The 16263-nt window shown below is 39.6% G+C and overlaps 1 protein-coding gene across 8 annotated transcripts in view; it reads left to right on the forward strand.

Annotated features, from left to right (window-relative positions):
- The window catches only part of qkib (QKI, KH domain containing, RNA binding b), a 568349-nt gene extending 555077 nt beyond the window's left edge, over positions 1–13272 (forward strand). For 2 of the 8 annotated variants that reach the window (XR_013499672.1, XM_078230140.1), the window contains 2 exons: positions 5485–5559; positions 9240–13272. Coding sequence is in view for 3 of the 8 variants with exons in the window: in XM_078230140.1 (XP_078086266.1) it covers positions 5485–5559; positions 9240–9256 (92 nt within the window). In the remaining 5 variants the exon portion in view is untranslated. Of the gene's footprint in view, positions 1–4660; positions 8718–9239 lie in introns of those variants that run through there. The other 6 variants (XM_078230145.1, XM_078230143.1, XR_013499671.1 and 3 more) reach the window with 5 other exon arrangements.
- The last annotated feature ends 2991 nt before the right edge of the window (positions 13273–16263 follow it).

A 16263-nucleotide genomic window follows, 5' to 3' on the forward strand; every position in this document is an offset into this window, starting at 1 on the left:
TATTTACTTTCAAGTAACATAGACTTGAAGAGTGGTGATGGAGGTCTATGAAGTAGTTAAGAGGCTGGATAGCATCTTTAATTGATGGATTAGTCCAGTTTAAGAGATTGGGTAAGAATAAACTAGGATATTAGAAAGTTGTTCTTCTTTTCCTAGAGAATTGTGGGTTTCTGGAATTCATTGCCATCTGGTGTGGTGTGTGCTAACTCTCCATGTCTTCAAGAAGGAACTTGGCTGGTTCCTGAATGGGGCAAAGATTGCATCATCTACAAGGTAAGTATTTTTATGGGTAACACTTGGTCCATGTGATCTCCTAGACTGGTGTTAATGGCCTGAGGGGGTCAGAAAGAAATATTTTGAGCTTTTTTTCAACGTTATTAGCTTTTTTGTTCTTTTGCCTCTACAAGAAGATTGCATGGCTATGATGGCTGAGGCAGGGGCTTCAGGGAAGAATTATTTAGTTGCATTGATCCAACGATTGGTTTGGGACAGGCTTCCTGCCTGTTGTCTCTGTATGTTTCCAAGTTTCAGGTGCAGCAGCTTTGCAACTGTTTTTATTTATTCATTCATTCATCCATGGGGTTTGTGTGTTGCTGAAAAAAACAGTATTTATTTTGGGATTAAATTGTACAAGTTGCAACAGGGCCTGGTGCATTGACGGCTGTACGTAATTCATGATTTGCAGTTGTTCATTTTCTGGGAGTGTCCATTTATGCAGATTTCACTGTAATCTCAGTATTTCAAGTCTGTCTGTCCCATGCTTTTCATCCTTCTAATCGGTACCTGCCATAAGCTTATTTCTAGTATTGGCCCCAGTCCTGCATCTACTGACCAATAATGGACACACTCATGTCACACTTGCACCTGCTATTGTGTAGAAATGCAGGATGGATTAGAATAACTCCAATCTCAACCCAAGGCTGTCTTCATATAATCTTGATATTGGTGCTGTGTTTATGCAGAGGCCTGAGATGTGAATTTCTCTGCACTTGTATGAGGGAAATCTATGCATTGACTTTTTCCGTTTGCACAATAGAGAGCAACACTATGATGACACCATCACTGTTATGGTTAAGTTCTTTCCAACACTTTTTCTCTCCTGTAATTGGTATCACAACAGCTTTTCTACATCAATTGTCTTCTATGAACTGACTCTTATAACTTATTCTCTACCCACTGCATTGAATTAACAAAAGCCTAAATGAAGGTTTCAGCAGCAGGTGAGCTGAGATGGGGCAAAGTCATGCAATGTTACAGAAGTGGAGGTAAGCGGTCTTAGTGATGGTGCAACTAAGTGGTGAGAAGCTCATCTTGGAGTCGAATACGACACCAATGTTACAAACAAGTTGGTTTAGTCTCAAACTGTTAATGTGGAGAGGCATGGGATCAGGAGCTAGAGAAGGAAATTTGGAGCAGGGACCAAAAATAGTGGGTGGGATTTTCTGGCTCCCCACCCCTGCAGCATGTTTTCCACTGGTGGAGGCGGATCACTGTTGGCCACTGGCAGAATCTTTTGGTCCCACTGATGCCTCCGGCATTTTGCCTGTCTCATCCATATTGCTGCTGAGGAACCCGGCACGGAGGAGGCACCTTCAGCAGAACTGGCTGGAAAATCTCACCAAATTAATTCAGTCTTCCCGATATTAAATTGGAGGAAATTTCTGCTCGTCTGTTACTAGACAGTACTGGATATGTAATCTGATAATTTAGCAACAGAGGTGCTGATAAGGTAGTGCTGGGTGTCATTACCATACGTGTGAAAACTAATGCTGTGCTTTTGGATGATGTCGCCATGGGATAGCAAGTAGTTGTTCAATATGAGGGGACCAAAGATGGGCCCTTGGGGGATAACACAAGTAACAGTACAAAAGCTGAAGCCAGGACATTCCACAGTTTAAAGCAGAAGATTTTTTTTCACTTTAAGAGTGAACCACTAAATGCTATCTTGGGTAACAACCTGTACTCTAAAGCACAGAATCAACATAAGTTCAACATGAATTAACAGGCAAATAGCGGTTGATTATAAACTATAAATTACACATTAAAAAGCAGATACAACTAAGACAGATTTTAGGAGTTGGCAATGCAGGAGCTAGCATCCTTAGAAAGAAGTTCAGCTCTTCTCCTTCCAGGAGCTGATCTGATCCTCAGCCAACAGCAGCGCATAACCAAGCCAAATTCCACAGGCACGGAGGGGTCTTAACCAAAACTAGCACGTGTCTGCAGAACCTCCTCAATTCGGTATGGCTGGTGCACATCCGCCAAAATTATCTTCAAATAACAGAAACAGCTGCAGCAACTCCAGCATTGCTTATTCTCTGGATCTAGCCAATCTTCTTCAGCCTGCCTGTACTGCACCACTGGAATCATCATCAACTACTGAGCTCTCATGGCTCTTGTGTGCTTTTTTATGGTTTCAACAGTGAGTTTCAGTTTCACATCTCAGTGTCAGTTTTAGTTTTGAAACTGGGAGAATCACATTCTCTTTCTCAGTTTCCCATTTCACTTGGGGTCTGCCTCAAAAAATATACAAACTTTAAAATATCACAGTTGTAAGTGGGCTCATGGATCTCTATTCATCGGTGTCCATAATTGGTGTAATGAACATAAACTGATGGCCTAAAGATGACGTGTATGCCAAAATAATAGTTTTTGTTTTGATTAAGCTCTTTACAGATGCAATCTGCCATCCAATTTGATTATGTTGACCTTCAAACTTTGTGTATGATAATACTCCAAAATCTGTGGTCAACAATTAGTCAAATAAAGGCCATCTTTGAAAGACTTTCGAAAGAGTGTTATATTCATGAACTTTGTTGAAACACTGGTTACTGATCACCAAATTCGCATTTTAAATAGTACCCTTTTCTTTCAAAGATGACCTTTAATTTGACCATTATTGCTTGATCTTTGATTCAAAGGCTTTCACATGCAACATACTGGTGAAACCATGTCCAAATGGCTATTTCTGCTTTTAATTCAATGTTTTGAAATTATTTTAAAACTGAATTATCACTATACGTGTCTTTGTTATGTACGTGTCTGTGTATACAGCTTCTATCTATATATGTTTAGAAAGACAAATAGTTTATTGTCACAGCTGTGACATGTCCATTCTTGCTCTGTGCCACACCATCGATTTGCAAATCTTGTAACTCAAATGGCCGGGATTCTTACAAAACAAAACTAAGTGTCCAACAGGCGGGAAAACGGGAAAAATTCCCGCCCTGTTTTTTGAGCATACTTACCAGAACGAATCTCCGACACTCTGTGCAATGCAGAGTGCCTCGATGTGATTCCTCTGGAAAACTGGGCAGGGCCTATTCCCGCCTGAGAGGCTGGCCCCCATTACCGGCTTCCAGATCGCTGGCCAGCCCAGCAACTCCCTGATCGCTGGCCTACTGGACCTCCCCAGGCGAGCCCCGATGTCCCCTCCTGGCCAGCACCGACCTCTCTCTCCTCACCCCCCCCCCCCCCATGCCAGCCAGCCCTGATTGCCTCCCCCCTCCCTCTCCCACTGACCCCACTTGCAAAGTGGCAGCAGATCCCTCGCCTCCTTGGCACTGCCAAGTGCTCAATGGGCGGTACCAGTTTGCCCCTTGGGGTACCCAAGAGGCACCTCTGCCCCTTTGCCCGGGGCCTCCCAGGGGGCCTCAATGGCCTCTATCCCCACCAGTGAGGTCAGGACACCTGTTCTCCGTTAGTGGGTGCAATCGTAAACCCCGCTGGAGGGAACCACTCCAGGCGGGGGTGGGGAAGAGATGCTCGTGGGCCCAGAAAATACTGTACTGAACCCATTGATCATATTGAAATTGTTATTTCCACATGATTAGCTCCGCCCCGATTTCTGGCGCAGAACTGATTGGGTTAAAAAAAAGCGCTTGGGAGAATTGCGATTGGCTGAACACCGGTCGCGAACTCCACGAAAGGCGAGGTGTCTCCCGGCCAATATCTTCCCTGACCACTTTAAATATAGTGTATTTGGAAAAAGCAAGTTCAGTCAAATAGTCGCAGAAATGGAGAATGCAAGGCACTCCCATATCATCACGATTAATGCTGAGGTTATAGAATCATAGAATCGAATCATAGAATCTCTGCAGTGCAGGAGAGGCCATTTGGTCCATCAAGTCTCACCAATCTGACAGAGTATCTTACCCAGGCCCTCGCCGCCACTCTATCCCGTAACCCCACACATTTCTCATGGCTAATCCATCAAACCTACACATATTAGGACACTAAAGGGCAATTTAGCATAGCCAATCCACCTAACCTGCACATCTTTGGACTGTGGGAGGAAACTAGAGCACCCAGAGGAAATCCATGCAGACGTGGGGAGAACGGGCAAACCCCTGGGCAAAGGTCTGGGCATTTCTGCACAAGAAGAGAAACTCTAACCTTACAAATGGTGAATATGACTGTTTTTCATCACACCTATTCCAGAGATGTCTGATTCCCTTTAAACTTCTTGTTCTGCTATTAATAACGTGTGTGTGTGATTTCCAAAATAAGTTTCTCTGGTGATGAAGGAAAATCCATTACACAATGCTTTAAAAACTGCAAAGAATGTCTGGTACTCAAAGGCGTAAGATGACAATTGCCCAACATTTTTCTTCATAAAGTATAAGAATGGACTAATTCTAATTCCCTTCTTTATCTTTAGGTATGGCTTTCCCAACGAAAGGCTAAGAATTCAAGAACCATGTTACTGAACCCTCATCAGATCTGAACTTTAACAAATGCTTAGTTTCACAGCAGTCATGGACAAAATGAGCCCAGCTGGACTGTCAGTGAAATACTAGCGTTGTGTATGTGTGTGCATATTTGGAAACCAACTGGGTCAATTTATTCTAATTCTGGCCCTCTGTTCTTCCTATTATTTCGTTCCAACTGTCCCAGAGGAATCACATGTAAAGTATTTCATTGCCTGTTTGGTGTAGGGTTCATCCAAAACTGTGTTTGCTTTACAAATCACCTAATTCTTTCAAATTGTAGCTCGCAGCTTCTGAGCTAAGTGTGCATTTTGTAGGTCAATTGCTGAAGAACTTTTTAAAATCTGTAGAGGTTTTATTTTTTAAAAAATTGATCTCAATTTTGATTCAGTGTTATGATGACTTAAAACTTGTTTGTTTGCAAGAAGCACTCCACTGATTATGTGACTAGTAAAACTTAATTGCGCTTGGATCTAATTGAATTATCTCATACAGTGGGATTTTTAACAAATGGATAATAATGGTTCAAGACTATGTCTTTTGAAACGGAATGCAATATTAACATGCACAGTTGTACTCTATTTAGTAATTTCTGCGTAAAATGTTCAAATTATAAAGGTGCTGTGCCTTAACCTGTTTTTTTAACTGATATCTTGTAGTAATTTCTAATGTAAACCCATCTTCGATCTGCTGTTGAAATGCTATTGATAAGTTAACCAATAACTTCCTAAGAAATTCCTCTAATCATGTGTTGGAAATGTTGCAATTTAACTAGGTGCAGTGGCTACTAAAGTTCGAAGGCACGATATGCGGGTCCATCCTTACCAAAGGATTGTGACCGCAGACCGAGGTTAGTTTAGTTCTGGAGTTCTTGTTTTTTGTCGAACATGTTGAATGAAAGGGTGCTGCTTTGCAACATCATATCAGGTGGAGTTGACCGATGGTCTAATTTCTAAAGACCAGTCATGTCCATTTTATTCTGCCAAATATTACTGTGCCGAACAACTCTTTTAAGATTTTTGTTGCAAAGCTTTTTGAGAACTTTTGAATGGAAGTTCTCCACATAAGATGAGGGAGATGGAAAGATATATTAGGCTGGAGAAAGAGAATATTGGTGTTCCTGTTCCCTGCCTGGTATAATTGTTGAACATTGGAGTGCATATTCTAACTGTCAACCTGTGTTTAATAGGAGGGAAGGGAAATGCATTCACTTATGTTAAAAAGTTATTCAGAAATCCAAAAAGGCTTTATAAAACTAGACTTCAGAAAGGACTGAATCCTTTTCCATGAAGAAAGGAAGTCCTAATTGTGCCTTTATAATGTTCAGTGAAATGTTACACATGAAAGTGAATTTTATATATGTACCTGATTTTTATTGATGCTTGTTGAGGGCTCCATGAACTTCTTAAATCTGCATTGGATGTATTATGCTTAAGATAGAGTTAGCAATGTATCTGAGTACTACTCATTTTTTTCCCAAGTAGTTTACACAACAGGTCTTAACAGGAAACTGAATGTTCATTTTCCCAGCCTAACTGTTGCTGTAGTTATATGCCCTTAGATCTACAAGTGGAAAAGCATAGTATGAAATTGTTAATGTACTTTAGGCTCACTAATATACCATGAATTTTGACAGTTAAGATTCTTCTTATCTAATTAAATCTTTAAAGTGATTATTGCATCCAACCTATGGCCATATAAATCTCCTTTTTTTCCCCCTCTACTTTTTGATAACATCAACTGGAACTGCACCCCTAACCCGGTTTCCAATAGATACTTTGTTTCCCATGTCCATTTTGTCACATATCCAAATTGTTTTCATTATCAGGTGAACCAATTTTATGTAAAGAAATATACTATATTTTAAGCGCACTTTACGTTTTACGTGAAATTACGTCTCATGGGGAGAAGAAAACAAACACTGTTGTTGAAGAATCTGGTACAATGCGAAACTAGGATATGCCACAAACAAAATAAAAGCCAGCTTTCCCATGCGTGCTTTGTTCCAATGCTTTGATGCCCCACTATCATCCCTAACACTAAATATTCACATTCAGGTGATGATAATCTGATATCTACGTGCTGTGTTGGAAGCTTAAATTATGACTTGGTATTCCAGCATTATTTTTGGACCTTAATTTATTCAAGAACAGATGCTGTTTAAAGCCAGTGTCTACCAACTGGGTCTGAGGGACTTCAATATTCAATATAATAGTTTCTACAGACTATATTCATTTCTGTTGTCGATGGGTTGTTTAAATAGATGGTTCTCTTTCTTTGCATAGGATTGTGTTTCTCAAGCATGCATTTTGCAACAGTAAAAAGATTTTTCCAGTTAACTTAGTTGTATTACTTTTAACTAAGCATTTAGGATTGGTGATGGGTTAATGAGTGCATAGTTCCTTACTGCTAAGAAAATGACCCTGCAGTGTAACTTTACAGAATTATGTTTGGTACAGATAACAAGATAGACAGACTGACTGAAGTAATTGGAATAAACTCCACATTGTGTTGCACGGTTACTGAACCTGTGTGTACTGTTGAAAGCCTTGGACTGAGCAGAGGATATGTAGCAGGTGTATTGGTTGATTGAAAAGATTATAGCCATTTTGTTGGCCCTTATAGGCTGTATATTTTTTTTTTAAGTGCTTAGTTTTCTGTGAGCATATTGTGGCCTTTAAAAACCTCACAAATTTTTAGCAGGGTGAAATATCATGAATGCAAAGTAATTTTTTTCTTGATTGTTTTAAAAAGTACTAGCATTAGGTGAGTTCTGGAATGTAAAATGATTACCTGGGCATCAGCCTTTTCTTGGCTGAAGTTTTCCAGCCCTTCCCACCAGCAGGATCTCCAGTCCCGCCAAAGTCGATGGACATTTGAATGCCACGACAGGGCCTGAAAATCCTGGCCTTCATTTTTAACAGGTGCTTGAACAAATTGTCATCATATTATTAGATATTCTACCACCATGATCTTGGATGCTAAAGAACTTGGATATTGTTGAATCAGTGCCTGATTCCATGCAGTACAAATTCATGGTGTTGCATTGGCTGTCAGTGGGTAATGCACTCTTATTTTAGCCCACTAACATAACAAGAAAATGTGCTGTACTTCTATGTAGTATTTTATTCCCTAAAGAGGATGAGATCTATCAATGAGAGGCCATGTACGTAACATGGTAAATAAATACAGCCTGATGTATAGGCCACCAAAAGGGATGCTATTATTAAGCATTACACCAACCTTACCTTGCTGAAATGGCACAAATTTGACTTTGCACTGAATAATTTATTTCATTTCCTCTGTTTTAGTCTTGTGGCCAACAGTACAATATTTTGGAACCTCAGAATTTTGATACATGTTAAGCTGTTGAACAAAAGTCTTATTTTACATTTAAGTGGACCAAGTTGTGTGGAGGGAAATGGGACAACGAAAGAAAGTGAAACAGAGAGACAGAGAAATAGAGCGTTTCCAGAACGCTGTGACTTATCATTTTCCACTTGAGAACTTTTGTTTTACTGTAATCATCTCCATTTTTAATTTTTTTGCAAAGAAAATAGTATTACAGGTGGCTTCTTTTAAAAAAATATAAAAATATAAAGCAGGAATGTATATGAAAATGTCAGATTTTATTGTATTTGCAGAGTATTAGCATTGAAATTCAAAAAGAGGGCTGTTTGTAGTTTAAAATGTGCATTATAGTGTCAAGTAGAAATTCATCTATTTTTGGATATATTTTAGGGCTTTATAAATGTAGACTTTTAAACGGCAGGACTTCTATTGTGTTTACATGCAATTGCATTTTATACAAGACTGTCCTATAAGTGTACAATAGTACTCTCAACTGGAATATGTTGGATAAAGTAAAATACTTGGCCTCTTCCAAGTTCCCATGATGTAGCCTACACTGCTAGTCATATAATTTAGAATTGCTTGTATTTTGAGGCCAAGAATTTCATATTGTTGTAAATAGAAGAATTGAAAGGCAATAAAATTTTATTGAACAACTTTGTTTTGCCCTATAGTTTGTTAACTTTGTCCTGTGAACTCTTTAAATCATTTCTACTTTATTTGTAACAGTGAACCACATCCATTATTAATAGTTGCTTTTTTGTGCTTGCACTTGGGAGGCCACTAATGCTTAATAGCAGTCAGGTACTGACAACTGTGCGCTGACTGAGGAACGCCAAACATTGCAGTGCAGATCCAAGCACTTTTTCTTGACTCTCTTGTATGATTACTGTTTCTCAAGCTCTTCCATTGACTGCTACTAACCATTAGTCATTATTAGTTTTATTTTTTTTCCTGTTAACAAATTGTGGGAAGGGGACTTCTCTTCATGCTTTGAATCATGATCCAGTGCTGTCATGATTGAATGCATTCTATAGACAGTGTCGAGCAGTGCGTCAGAATTACAGTGCTTGTTTTAATAGTTGTGATTAGTTTTTCATGTTGTCATCCAGTTGTCACCAGCTGGCAATAATCTCTTCTCTATCTTTCTTTTTTCCTTTTTTGTTTCTAACCACCCAGCCGCCATCGGCAACTAACCTATGACCTTCTGACCTCTGAACTCTTCACCCAATGATGACCTGACCATGCCTGCCTGCTGATCAGTTAACTGGTGATCGCCTTTGCTTGCCTGTCTTCAGTGCAGCGAGCGGAGGCACTCTGTTCGTCTTACTGCCTAACAATGACAACAAACAAAAAAACAAAACACACAAAACAAACAAAATTCTCCAGCCTCCCAGTTTTTCTGGTTGGGTGAATCGTGAGGTCCTTAAACCTGCACTGAATAGTACTAAAGCAATAAAGTTCAATTCATCCCTCAGCACTGTTCATCAGTGATCATCATTTAGTGACCCTCCCTAATGAACAGTAAGAAGGCTTCACCTAGGAAACAAGAGATGGATGTATATGAATAGCTATTAACAAAGGCAGTAACTGTGGGAGTTTGAAGAACATTTTTTTCTCATGGTGAAGTCACAGGTTCCCTGAATGTACTTTGTTGTGATGATGCATCATGCATGAACCTTTGGTCAGTGATGTCATTGGTGAAGGGTTTTTGAATGAAGTTCAATGTTCAAAATATGGCCAATTTTTTTTGTTTCCTAAATCCATTTGTGCTCGTCAAGGGCATAGATGCCAACTCAAAGCCTTTCATGACCTCTATCTGCCCGTTCAGCATTTTCCTTAATGAATGCGTGTGCCACTAAGAAGAGCATTGAAACAGAAGCAAAGAGTGAAGATGACTGAATTAGTAGTAACGTGAATTAAGAATGAGTATCCATCAGATGCAAAGATTTTTTTGACAACAAGGTCCATGCATTATGTGTCATGATATTGGGCGAATTGTTGAATCCTATTTTTCTTCCTTGTATAGAATTGTTTTCTCAAGGATGTAAAGCCATGCTTGCCTATTTACTATATACATGTAATTAAATTGTAGATAAGCATAATGCATTGAACAGACCACAAAAAGAACAAAAAAGTAGATACTTTTACTATACAAGGGTGCTGGTAAGAAGAAATATATTTTTGACAGTGCAGTCTTTTATACTTTCAGTATTAAACACAACCTGAACAAAGAATCCCTTAATTTCATTAAATGATTTCCTGGTAGCTGTGAACAAAGCAAAGCAGGAGACCAAAACAGCCTTTTTTTCCTTTTTTCCCTTTTTTTGTCAAATTGTAAAGATTGGAAAATGTCTAAAGAGAGAAGTGCCTTATTTTATTCATGGTCATTTTGTCTAGCATCTCACAAATCAATCATCTTACTGAGTGCAAGGACTCGAATGCATGCAAACCTAGCTGCCCCATACGTACATGAAAGGATCCACAAGTGAATAAAAATGAGCTGGCAGTTGTCGCCTGATTAGTGCCACTGAGCCCATGGCTTTCTCTAACTGTGACTGTGACATCGATTTGTACCCTCCTCTGGTTTTCCAGCGAATTGTTCAGTCACCATTCCCTGTGGACATTCACATCTTAAAGAGCCAGTTTGCCTTTTGTTGCCATCAGTAGGGTGACTTGAGAATGAAAGATAAAGAGTAAAATCTATTTGGAGCATTCACTTGCACCTCAATCTGACTGTAAAGTGTGATGTTCATGAACATTTCACAAACTTTCTTGTCTTCAGCACGCTACAATTAAGTGCCCTTGAACGAGACCGAGCCTGTTGTGTAGTATGAAAGATAGCTCAGGTAGATCAAAGAGGGAGGCAGCTTTCCTATTGGTTTATATTACCAATGGTGGTCTAATTTTCTACCTGATTACTACTAGCCGCTAAAGCTCATCCAACACTTCCTTACCTTGAGCTTGCAGCAAGGGAACTGAGAGCAGGGCTGTCAGAAATGAGTGCAGATTAATGACATTCTTGATTTGTGGTTCAATGGAACAAGATTTCAGTTCTGGAAGTTTTGAGTTTTGTAAAAGGTTAGCTCCAGGTGTGTTGGTAGGGACAGAAATTAAGACCTGTCCCTTCAACCGTGTTCTCCCTGAGATATCAGCTTTAAAAATAAATTGCTGCTGTCATGTGGATTGCCTGCTCAGTGGAGATTTGTAAGATTATGCTGGTGAAGGTAGACTTTCCACTGGCAAAGATTCTCATTAACTCCACTGCTGCCTTCTTACTGACTGACCTCGAAAGAGATAAAGAGAGGGAGATTGCAGGGAACTTGTTGAACAGATTCACAGTTATAGCCAAAGTTTATGTTCAATTATTTCCAAATGTCTTTCTTCCTGTAGTTTTAGTCAGACTGATTCTCTATATTTCCAAATTGTCATGCATTAGCCATCTTTTCCCAGCGGCTTTGAGTATTGCAGTAATCATTTAAAATGATTTTTAAAGTTTTTTTAAAAAGTATTCTTTTAAGTACTCCATCATTAAGCCAGCAATATTGATGACTGTTACAATTTAGTTGACAAATATTGTACGTGTTACAAGTTGATCAGGAACAATTTGGCTAAAGCATGTAGTATTAAATGAAAAGATTCTAATGTGGTTCTCAATTAGTTTAGGTGTACACTTTAGCATTCAGATAACTCTTCTGGACCCATGAAAGATACATGTGGAATCACAATTCTTTCTCACCAACATACTCAAACCTGCTCAGCCTTCAGTAGGTCCTGAATAGGGGTGTGCATTTTTTGGCAGGACTTCTTACAGATTTTCCACTAACACTTTGACCTGCAGACTGTGGCTCAACAGGCACTCCACTGCATGTGTAAGCAGAGGAGTTCTATGCCACACTATATATCGGGTGATTGAACTGATGGCTCATTTATATCTATTGAGGGATCCTTTTTGACAAGAAATGTACATCCTTCAAAGCTTCCAAGGGGAAAATCTTGCCTATTTTGGCAGGAGAAAGACTTGTCTAAGAAGGGTTGCTTTAAAACACTTGCATGGTAAAATCACTCAAAATCTGGTCACTTTGTGGGGGGGGGGAAATGATTTGCTATGCAACAAGTGTGAAACTACTAACACCTGTCCAGCAAGCTTTAAATGTGCCACCACCTTTGTCTTCCTGACTGATGATCCTCAATTGATGGTTCCTTGATTCTTTGTCCACACACATTTTTCATGAAGTGCCATTTTTACATTTCTGTTTGAACAAAAGCTTGCGACACTCAAGTGATGATAGTGACTGCAGAACGTGGGGTAATTAAAAATTATTTTCTGTTTGCCACTTTTGGACTTTGGGAGGGAAAAGTTAGATACTAAAAACAATTCTGTGACACATCTCTGAAAATTGTCAGTAGCTGACAAAGTTCCTGAATAAGTATGACAACTTCAAAAATGTGTGTATGCCCTTAACTTCAATATTACTATTGTTTAAGGGGCTTAGATATTCAAAGGTAGTTTGAAAAAGAGAATCTTGTACTGTACCTTTTCCTGGCAGTATTATGTATTTCTACAGAGTGATTAGATGGGAGTGTCGCTAGTAGTCATATAGTTGACATGTGTGAGTCAACTATTTTGCAGAGCAAGATGTAGATCCATGTTGTGTCTGTACCATAACCAACTTATTGCCTAAAGACATGTAAGATAATGTATTTGCAGCCATTGTTACAAGTTTATAATGTATTTTTCTATAATCTTGTTTTTTTGTATGTTATATATAACATTCAAGAAATTTTCCTGATAAATTGAAAAAAATATAGAAAACTCAACATTTTGATAACCAATCAATACCAACCATTTTTGCAGTATGTTATTGAAAGTGTTCTTTGGCTTTATGTTAGCAACTTGATGACTTCAATAGACAAGTTGGTTTTCTGCTTTTTTTAACATGCTTGCCTTTAATTTCATTGATTCTTTGTTGTTTCTATTAACCCTTGCATTATTTTAATAAATGTTATAATATCAAGCTACTAACTCTGGACTAAGTCTGTTTTAACCACCTTCGCCTCATTTATTTAAAAACGAGCACAAAGATTAAACTGCATTGCACAGTTTGTCAGACTAACCCTGAGATGAGTCACCACACTAATGTAACATATTTAGTCCGTGTCCTGTTGGTTGACAGTTTGTGTGTTCTAGTAATAAAGTTGCTGAATTTTGGTCAGTTGATCTTTTTTACCTTTTAAGGAGGCTGCTGTTAAAAGGAGAACAAAAATGTAGCACTTCTTCTCACATTGTTAGAGCCGTTGGCACTTCTAGATACACATCTGAGAGCTAATTTTGAACTATTTTGCTAAATGTGGAGAAAAAATATAAAGATACAGGTTATAATTTGTCTATAGTATTAGCTGTAAGCTCTAACCTAAAACTAGTTTCAATCAGAACGCAAATGAACTTATTGAAATTGGAGTTGACTCTACAGGGCATATTTTGAACATCATTTTAGTTGCAACAGAGTTCCTTTCCTCCTCTGAAAACCTTTCTTAGTGGTGCTATAAAATGTAGAGGTAGAATGTGGTCTGGCCGATTTGAATTCAGAGTCTCAATGTGATGTTAACTTACAAAGCCTAAGGTCATTCTAGAGTACAGAAACTTCTGCACAACTTTAAGCAATAATGTATCATTCGAAATATCGATAATTATCAGGAGTTAGCTTTATTTTGTTTTCATTTTGTGCCATTATAAATTTGTCTTTTTGAAACAGGAATAAACACTATTAACTGGATCCGAGTAAATTGTGTTGTTGCACAACCCAGTAAGATTGATTTACATTATTTTTACATATGACTTTCATGGCAAATTATCCCCATTTCGTTCAGATTTGTGTCAAGCTCTTGAATGCTTGGTAATATATTTAACCAAATGCTAGACATTAACTGCAGTAAATCCTCATTTAAAGTTGTGATTGAGTGAAATAACTTTAAGTGAATCATAGGTTTCCATTGGAATCAATATTAAAGCTAGCATTGGGTTCCTTTGAACATTTCTCGCCTAGAAAAAACAAGGTCAAATACTATGTTGTACAGGCGTGGCACTTGCAAATTCCTAGTTGAAATAATTTGCAAAATAAACTACATCACTAAATGTAAAAGAAATACAATACAGTATACAATTAAGAAAATACACTCACCACACTTTTAGATTGACCGGGCTCTATTTAGTGGCCGAAGTAGGTTGGTGCAGTTATCAGCTGATGTCCCAGAGCTACCTGCACTGACCATCACCTGCCATTAGGTTGAGTCCAGGTGTTCAGCACAGGCAAAGCAGCAAGACAGGAGTGAAACCAGCAGCAAGGAGAAGACGATCCCGGAGCCAAAGGTAAGAACAGAGATGAGGCTGGGGAGCAAAGCTTGGGAGGGAAGGCCCTGGAGGGGAGACCTGGGAATGAGGGTGGGAGGCAAGGACCAGAAGCCAAGGGCAGCAGCTGGTGTAGAGGTACTGAATGGAAGTGCTGGGGAAAGGTTTTGTCAGCAGGCAGGTCACAGAAAAGGAAGTCTGTGGCAAATGATGTTAAAGTGAAACTGGCAGCTTAAATGGATATACTGATGCTACTTTATTAATGATGTTAAAATGAAACAACATTAAGTGAGTCAACATGAAGATGGATGACCTTTCATCTGAACTGGACAAAGTTAGAGATATAATGGGTGTTGGTTGAGCAGGGGTGGATGGGACTGGAGAAAGGAATATCTGTGATAGGGTGGAGAACAGGAGAGATTGAAATAGGTTAGTCTGATGGGCCAAGCAAAGAACAAAAGATGTGCCTCGAGCCATTGTGCTGCTGTCTGAAAACAAATGGGGGATAAACTAAAATTAGTAAAGAAAAAGAAATAAAAGTGGGTGGGGGAAAGAATTTATGGCCTGGAATTGTTAAACTCTGTGTTGAGTCCAGAAAACTGCAAGGTCCCCAAACAAAAGACGAGGTGCTGTTCTGCAAGCTTACATTGAGTCTCACTGGAACAGTGGAGCAGGCCAAGGACATACATCAGCATGAGAGCAAGGTAGAGAATTAAAATGATATCCACCAGAAGCTCAGGGTCATGCTTGTGTTCTGCAAAGTCATCACCCAATCTGCATGCAGTCTCCTCTGATATAGAGGAGAGACTGCATTGTGAACAGCAAGTGCAGTAAGCTAAATTGAAGGAAGTGCGTATAAATTGCTACTTCACCTGGAAGGAGTGTAGGGACTTGGATGGTGAGGGTAAAAGGGCAGCATAGAAAAGTGCTGTGAGAAGTGAATGGAGCATTAGGGACAACTGAGGATTGGACCAGGGTCTCTCGGGTGGAATGGTCCCTTTGGAATGCTGACTGTCACCTTTTCCCCAATGTGTTTGATGGTTGTGTTATATAGAAACATAGAAAACTACAGCACAAAACAGGCCCTTCGGCCCCACAAGTTGTGCCGAACATATCCCTACCTTTTAGGCCTACCTATAACCCTCCATCCTATTAAGTCCCATGTACTCATCCAGGAGTCTCTTAAAAGACCCTATTGAGTTTGCCTCCACCACCACTGACGGCAGCCAATTCCACTCGCCCACCACCCTCTGTGTGGAAAAACTTCCCCCTAACATTTCCCCTGTACCTAACCCCCCAGCACCTTAAACCTGTGTCCTCTCGTAGCAGCCATTTCCACCCTGGGAAAAAGCCTCTGAGAGTCCAACCAATCTATGCCTCTCAACATCTTATATACCTCTATTAGGTCTCCTCTCATCCTACGTCTCTCCAAGGAGAAAAGACTGAGCTCCCTCAGCCTATCCTCATAAGGCATGCCACTCAATCCAGGCAACATCCTTGTAAATCGCCTCTGCACCCTTTCAATCTTTTCCACATCCTTCCTGTAATGAGGCGACCAGAACTGAGCACAGTACTCCAAGTGGGGTCTGACGAGGGTCTTATATAGCTGCATCATTATCCCCGGACTCCAAAACTCAATCCCTCGATTGATAAAGGCCAGCACACCATACGCCTTCTTAACCACCTCCTCCACCTGCGGGGCCGATTTTAGAGTCCTATGGACCCGGACCCCAAGGTCCTTCTGATCTTCTACAGTACTAAGAGTCTTTCCCTTTATATTGTACTCCTTCATCCCATTTGACCTGCCAAAATGGACCACTACGCATTTATCTGGGTTGAAGTCCATCTGCCACT

The sequence above is a fragment of the Mustelus asterias genome, chromosome 15 (assembly GCF_964213995.1).
Source record: "Mustelus asterias chromosome 15, sMusAst1.hap1.1, whole genome shotgun sequence".
In the NCBI taxonomy this organism is placed as follows: domain Eukaryota; kingdom Metazoa; phylum Chordata; class Chondrichthyes; order Carcharhiniformes; family Triakidae; genus Mustelus; species Mustelus asterias.